Source organism: Platalea leucorodia (genome assembly GCF_965183815.1).
Source record: "Platalea leucorodia genome assembly, chromosome: 7".
Taxonomy (NCBI): domain Eukaryota; kingdom Metazoa; phylum Chordata; class Aves; order Pelecaniformes; family Threskiornithidae; genus Platalea; species Platalea leucorodia.
In genome coordinates this window covers 16,900,828-16,908,620 of record NC_138829.1, presented here as the reverse complement: position 1 = coordinate 16,908,620, position 7,793 = coordinate 16,900,828, and the positions used below count along the sequence as shown (strand labels likewise).

Below are 7,793 nucleotides of genomic sequence, written 5' to 3'. Positions count from 1 at the left end.
CGCTCCCTTCCCTTCCCTGACGCTCGGCCTGCGCCCCAGCTGCCCCGCGGAGCCGGCGGTGGGGACAGCGGGGACCGGTGGGCTCCATCCCCCGCCGCCCATCAGGCAGAAGGCGGTTGAGGCGCGCCGGGCCCCGCCGCCACGAGCGCGACCGTTACCCGGAAGCGGAAGGAGCTACACGCCGATCACGCTCCTCCGGAGCGTGCCGAGCAAAACACCGCGCCGGGGAAAGCTGACCAATCGCGTCCGCGGAGTGGGCGGGGATTAACCAAATAAGGTTAGATTGACAGGTGCTTCCCCCAATGCAACTGCGGCGGCTCCGTTCCCTCTACAAATAGAAAAGCAAGATACCCTCAGGGTTGTTGGGTGGGGCAAGGCTCGTTGTATCTTCACGCTACTGGCTGTCGGTGCTGATTGGCGGGTGGCTACGCCTATGCGAAGGAGAAGCTCCCCCCCTGACCTTCCCCACTCTCCGCCAATAGGCGGTCGGCGCTGGCTCGCGGCCGGCGGAGCGCGGCGGGGGCCGGCAGTGGGCGCGGGCGGACGGGCGGTCAGGGCAGCATGAGCGGCGTCGTGCGCGCGGCCTGGCGGTTGGGCGCCGCCGCCGCGCGGGGCCGGGCCGGGCGCCCGCTGAGCCAGGCGGCCGCCGGGGGCGCCGAGGGCGGCGGGGCCGAGGGCAGCGGCGGCGGCTCGGGGTCGCGGGAGGCGGTGGAGCGGCTGGTGCGGGCGCACCCGGTGGTGGTGTTCATGAAGGGCAGCCCGGCGCAGCCCCTCTGCGGCTTCAGCAACGCCGTCGTGCAGATCCTGCGCCTGCACGGCGTGGAGGACTACCGCGCGCACGACGTCCTGCAGGACCCCGACCTCCGCCAAGGTCAGCGGCGGGCGAGGGCCGGGGCCGGGGCCGGGCGCGGCGGCTGCCGGGGGTCACCTTTGGCCGCCTTCCCTTCTGCCGGGGCTCGGTCCCGGGCTTCTCTGTGTGAAGCGCCGCTGTTGGAGCCAGAAGCCCGACGTGCCGGTTGCCCTGTCGGAAAGGCCCCCGGGAGGCCCTGGCGGGCGTAACCGCGGTGAGGTCGGGGTTGCCTTAAGCCCTGTGGCCCCGGGGCTGCTGGAGCTCCCCGCCGGGCACCGGGTGGCAGGCCCCGCTTGCTTCTCACAGGCGTAACTTGCTTTTGCTCGCTTTCTTGGGGTTTTTGTTGATGTTTTATAAGCAGGCCTGCGTCCTGGGATCTGGGGGTTTGAAGGGTATCACAGAGATGCGCTACCGAGGTGGCTTTGCCTGGGCGTCCCGTTTGATTTCTGTAGCCCTTACTGTGACCAAGAGCGTCTTAGTTATCTGCAGAATGCAGGTTTGCCTACAGGGTGGCTCTTGGAGATCGGGCTTTTCATGCCACACTCCCTTGCCTAGTTAAGAGATGCAAGGCTCCATTAAAAGACCCTTAAAACACCCCATTATCTAGTGAGATTTTTTTGTTCCCCGTGGACAGTATGGTGAAACTTCATGAATGGCTTGGACTTATACCACTGTATTCCCTGCTGGCACTGCCTGACGGGGATCTTTTGATAAAGTACAAAATTATGCTAATCATTTGCACAAAAAAATATTTAGTAATAGTTTCGCCATTACTGCTTGAGTGGTAGGAGCTATTCTATGTAAGGTTTTTTGCTAATTGTCGGAGGCTAATACTCTGTTCTCCTAATGCTTTTCTTCCTTCTTTCCCTCTTCAGTGTGCATAGCTAACTGTTAAGGTTTTATGTGGTTATTTGAGAAAGTTTTAAAACAACAAAAAAATAAAAGTACATAGTAATTAGTCTTGCGGGTGCATGGCGTGAACAGTTCTTGTCCAGAATACACTGAAAAGTGCTTTAAATCCACATGCTGGCATGCATCAGGTGACTTCCTTCTCCTGTGTTTCTGGTATCATCTGACTAATTCAGTTTTTCATTAGCTTTTAGCCGAAAGGCTGATTTTTCCAATCCTTGCTTGCTTTTCAGTTCACAGGTATAAGAGTTGGTATAGTATAAAACTTACATGCTGGAATTTGGGTGCGATGACATTTTTTTGTTAATGAATGTTGGTTTTGTTCAAGTAAATCTTCTACTGCCTTTGGCAGGTGAGCAAATCATGGTAGTTTTCTAAACTTATTTACATATCTAAATTTATTATCTATATGTTATTTATTTATCTGTTTATTATCCATTTACGTATCTAAATCTATTATTTAGTTTTTATTATTATTAATTTATTTATCTAAACTATGGTTTACTAGAACAAACTCATAAACTAAAAAGGAGGAAACAAAACCTTGAAATCAAACCATCAGCATTTCACTTTTTGTTGAGAGGGTTTTTGTGAGCCCTTGAAGACACAATGCGTTTGTCAGTTATAATCTCTGGGCCTTGACCATGTGAATATGTAGTATTTTCTTCCTATGTAACAGGAACATCTCCCTTCTGAGCACAGCAAATGTTCCTACCACATGAACTCTGGCTTGTGCTAGGTGATCCGAGAGGTTATTGCCTTCCCGGCTACCTGAGCTTTAAATTGAAATTAGTGGTTTGATCCGGACTGTTTGGCTAAGCCGCGCTGAATGCAGTAACAGAGCGTACACTTGCACAATATCCTGCTGGTTCTCAGGTGCTTAAAGAAGTTGTTCTGTTCCCTTCCATGCACAAGCTTTGGCACTTGTCCGACTGCACAGACAGCCAGATTGATTTATTAACTGGATCACTGGGCGTATGAGTTGAACTGGCTTGTACTGTCAGGTGAGTGCCAGAGCCAGCACCAGGGTGAAGAGAAGAGCTGGGGACCACCACCACAGCTTTCAAGGCCAGCGGGCTGTCACGTTGCTTCAACTGCATTTCCTACTGCACCCTCAAAAGCCAGTACGTGCCTGCTTCTGTGGATGGCAGTCACTAGCAGAGGAGAGGGCAGGGCTGCTGGAAGCTGTTGCCCTGTAAGTTGCCAAGTGCAATTCAGCAGTGGCTGTCTGAAGGCCCTCTTGGTCTCCTCCTGGAGCTGGCCTTAGGTGCTGAAAAGTTAGATATGCAGCATGTGATGCTTTCCTAAGCCCTCTCTGTGAACATAATCTGCACTGAATGCATGTGGGTTAGCAAGGGATGCTGAGCCTTTAGTTGTGAAAATATCTAATACATCTGTTCAACTAAAGGTTGATCTGCAAGGAGATTACTGTTTGTGAGCTGATCATCAGCTTTGTATTCAGCTGAACATAACTTAAATATTTGCATATATGTATGCTTATACCATTTGTAGTAAGAGCAGGCTGTTGCAGAGATGGTGGTTCAGGCATGGTTGAAGTGCTCGTTGGGTTCTTCCCTGTATCTATTAAAACACCTTATTTTCAGGTTGTTATAGTTCAACTGCTGAAACTTGCCTTGTGCTAAAATACGGCAAGCTGTAAAACCAAAACAATTCCTCTACTTGCCTAAAAGCACACTCAGATCTGTGAAACTAAATAGGTGGTACTTCATGTGATTTATCTGAACTTGAGCTGAGGAGATGCTTCCCTGACACAAATCCTCCCTTATTAAAGCTGGTTTAAGAGATCTCGGCACTCTCTTGGACTCGGTGGCAATTCAAGTTTCTCTAAGTTGGCGCTTCCAGAAGTGATCCTGCTCTCAACTGATGGACAGCATTAGGCTGGCTCAGGTTACTAAGGTGGCAGAGAAGTTTGGGATTGCATCCTGGAAAAGTGGTGGTTTAAACTGGTTTGAACTGTTGTGGTAGTTCATCCTCGGATTGTTTTTATCGTTGCTTTACATTACCCAAGCATGGGAGGCTGCCAAGAGGGTGGTCTTGAACCTTCCTCCCACCCTTGGGCTAGCCTTCCCTCAGTCACACTTGCACCAGTACTAATGATCTCCATGAAAATGTGTTGCTTTTCTGGAGAAAGCGTGGTAGGAGTGAGAGTGGTTGCTTGAGTCCACTCCGTGATGCGGCCCATCATTCATTAGTGCGAATGCTGGCAAGAGAGAGGCTGAGCATTGGTAGCTGGAACTGGGGAAGCGGGGTGGGAGTGCGATAGGTACCCCCTTCAGTCGCACTTTGCAGCGATTCTGGTTTCACAGTCAGCTTAAAGCGTTCTAGCTCAGCTGTCAAACTGTAAACCTGATCTGCGGAGTGTGGTTTTACAAAGCAAACAGTGGTTCAAAGAAGAAGCTGCAGCTTCTGAAGCGCAGTGGGAAGTGTTAACCTGCAGGGAGGCGGAAGGAGATCCCTTGGGTGTCTGTACTGCCAGAGGATCCACCACAAAAGCGCATCCCGAGTGCAGCAAGCGTAGACCAGGCTAACTTGCTTTAACACTACTGGAACAGTATCAGTAACTGCTCTACTAAGCTAGGAGTTGGTTAGCTGCTTCAGATTGTAGTCTGGCTGAGCCTCATGCATGCAGGCATTTAAAGCAGCTTGTCCAATACATGAAACGCAGCATACACAGCAACTAAGCTTGATTGTAGTCATATTTTTATCTGAAGTTGGATGGATCCTTGAAAGTGTTATCAGTGCTTGTATGAATGTGCAATTGGGTCCTTGAAGAAAATATTTCTGTGAGAGAATAATTGGCGTAAATGTTACTGTGGAATGCTTATTTGCAGTAGATTTATTATGCGGAGCCCTTGGTTCTCAGTTCACGTTTAGCATTACAGTATCTTGACAAAAACAAACCCTATTTCGTATCTGCAGTGTCCCCTTTCAGTAGGGTTACCCTTAAGTGTGCCTTAGCATTGGGACTCAGTTTTTCATTGCAACTGTTGTGGGTTAAAAGATTTTTAGGACAGACCACTTTGAGTGCTCACAGGCAAAGGAGTGTTTAGGAAGAGTACCACTAAACACAAGTTCACATCAAAACTACTAATTTCTGCAAACTGTATCCAAACAATTGAGAGGTTTTAATGAAATGCTAAGGAAGAAGTTACAGGTGGTGATGCTGGAGATTAGGTTAGATCGTTATGGGTTCCCTTTGGCCTTGATTTATATGCTAAACTTGCTATTTTGGACTTTTGAAGCATTGGTTGTCTATGCACAAAATCATAAGTCAAATTGAAATCTCTTAGCTGATGTTGTACTTCATGGTTGGGAACACTTTGTCACAACAACATTTTTTTCTAGATTACTGTTATCTTAGCGGATTTTTTTTAAATGCACTGGTATTTGAGTAAGGGGAATGATTAGCTCTTTTTCATCTTTTATGCATTAAAATTGTAATCCCATTGCATATTTATGCACTTATGCATATTTTTTTAAAAAAGAAAGTGTTTTAAGTTCCAGTAAAGTAAGTATAATTTGCTTACATGTTTGGTTTTTTTTTGTTTTTTTTTTTTTTTTACCTCAAATATTTTGGGTTTTACCTTTACAGTCTTTAGAGGTTAAAATGTTTTCTAAGAGGAAAGCAAATTCCCTTGTGTTTTCTGCTATACAGATCTAATATTTGCTGTTAATACTTTGACAGCCTATGCTAAAGCTTGCACATGCTTGTTTAGAGGGTTGACTTCCAAGGTGAATGGGCTCTGATGATCTGAAAAGGCACCTCTGTTGTCTGTAGGCTTAAATTTGCTGTATGGGCTTTCATGCCTTTGGTAGAAAAATTCCAGGCATTGTATACTGGAAATGTATAAAAAAGCTGAATTCAAAACTTTGGTATTTAAGCAAGTGCTGATGGGCTTTGTGTGAAGGATCATTTAAAAAGTGGCAATTTTTTTGTGTGATGTCTTTAAGTGCAAGTTGGGATTCAATTTATACCAGCTGATCAGTTAATATTTTTGGATGGTCTTACATTTGTCTTCTATGAAGTATAGTTTTAAACTTAAATTCTGTACTTCATAATTGTGACTTGAGCTGTTTTGTTTAGTGAGTACTTTTAAGAGACTTCAGCCTTTGTGCCCCTCCCATGGGCTGTGAAGTCTGGCAATGAAAGATAAAGCAATTTGAAATTCATAAGGCTTCTAGAGGGGTGAATGTATCTTTCAATTGAAATTGCAGTAGTAAGTATAACTGTGTGAATTCAGTAAAAAGATAAAATATTTTAAAGTCCCTTTGGGAAATATAAAGGATAACTGAATGTAAACAGTTCTCAATGTTTTCCAAGACTTCGCATTTGTTTAACTGATTGAAAAATCACATTTGCTTGTTTCCTGGGAGGGAAAAGAGACGCTACATTTTTCCAGCTCCTGTTTGAAGTCAGTATAGGAGCTGACGCTGTATCTTTCAACCCACATCTTTGAGTTGGAATGAGAAACAAACCTAACTTTAACATAGTGTTTCTGATAGTGCTTCTGGTATATAGATACATTTTTGCCTCAGTGGGGAAGAAATGAAAATATCAGTAGTTCTGTCAGGCTGAAGCAATGTATTCTCTTTAAAAACCCATGCTATTTGGAGAGAGGGGAAAACCTTTAATACTTTTATTTTTTTCTTATGCAGGAATAAAAAACTACTCTAACTGGCCTACCATCCCACAAGTATACCTCAATGGCGAATTTGTTGGTGGCTGTGATATACTGCTCCAGATGCATCAGAATGGAGATCTCGTAGAAGAGCTGAAGAAGCTAGGAATCCGTTCAGCACTTCTGGATGCAAAAAAAGACCAAGACAAAAAGTAAAACGAGCAAAAAAAGATGCTGTGACAGGAATAAAGCAAATCTTCGATAAGAACTTGTTACCAGTAAAGCCTTATGTACTTTAGCTCAAAGGCGGCATCTTTTTGAACTGACACTAAGATTTATCTGCGAATGTCTGTTAGCTCATGGTAAATGTAGTGATCTTGGTATTTTGATTTATGGATATTGTGGAAATCTGAGTGTAACCACTGCACTGTAAAGCATACATTTGTGGAAATTGTGTTTAAAAAAAAAAGTTCAGTTCTAAAAGCATTCACTTCTTGATTGAGGCAGGAGTAAACCAAAAGAACTCGTAATATTTTTATGGATTTTGAGTGTGTGTTTCTCTGTTCTTTGTTACACAAACTTATGCAAATGGTGTTTGCATTCCCTTGCTCCTCTTGAAAAAGTGTTAAGTAATAGTGTGTCAGTTTTACTGTGTAACTCCTGGTGATAAGACTTCCTGAGAGCTTGTAAAACTTCTGTAATCACATATGATATAGGAGAAAAATAGTCTTAAAACAATAAAGAAGAAAAAAGATTATATGAGAGTGCATGAAATATACTTTTATTCCAAAGGGTAAAAATAAACAGACTTGTACAAATACATGTATAATGGTCATTATTACTTTTTAACATTCGGATGGCTTTTAAAAGATTTCAAAGAATTGTGCCTAAAGATTTTATAAAACCTTTTCTACCTCTTGCAAAGCAGCTTTTCCCCCCTGCTTATATACTTTGTGTATTGTAATTCTGTGTCAGTGCTAAAATGTGGGAATTGTTTAAGGTTTCAGTATTCTAGCTTGAAATAGTACGGGAGAATACTTAAGTTACTACTGTAATCTTGTATTATTTGCTAGTTACTAAGTTATCTTTTTATATTTGTTGTATATCCAAGTATTTTCTCCTGACTGCTGTGCTTCAAAGAATATGGTCTTCAAACGTGGGATTAACAGATGAAATGTTTCATGTAGATGAGTGCAGTAGAGAGGCTACTGAATAGATAAATATTTCTTTGTGGAAAGTCTCTGAAGTCTTCAATACCTATCTGACCACATTTCCCTAAGTTAAAACAAATTATATTAACCATTGTACTTTCAGCTGTACAGCAATCCTGCTAAGGTTAAAGGGTAACCAAGCTGTTTCTCAATGCAGTTTACTTTTATTAATATAAACCAGTT

The 7,793-nt window shown here is 44.2% G+C and overlaps 1 protein-coding gene across 1 annotated transcript; it reads left to right on the top strand.

Moving 5' to 3' along the window:
- The first annotated feature begins 546 nt into the window (after positions 1-546).
- On the top strand, positions 547-7,217 carry GLRX5 (glutaredoxin 5). The gene is made up of 2 exons (XM_082318835.1): positions 547-871; positions 6,437-7,217. Exons 1-2 carry the CDS (start codon positions 562-564, stop codon positions 6,613-6,615), a joined length of 489 nt encoding a protein of 162 aa, XP_082174961.1. The 5' UTR covers positions 547-561; the 3' UTR covers positions 6,616-7,217.
- The last annotated feature ends 576 nt before the right edge of the window (positions 7,218-7,793 follow it).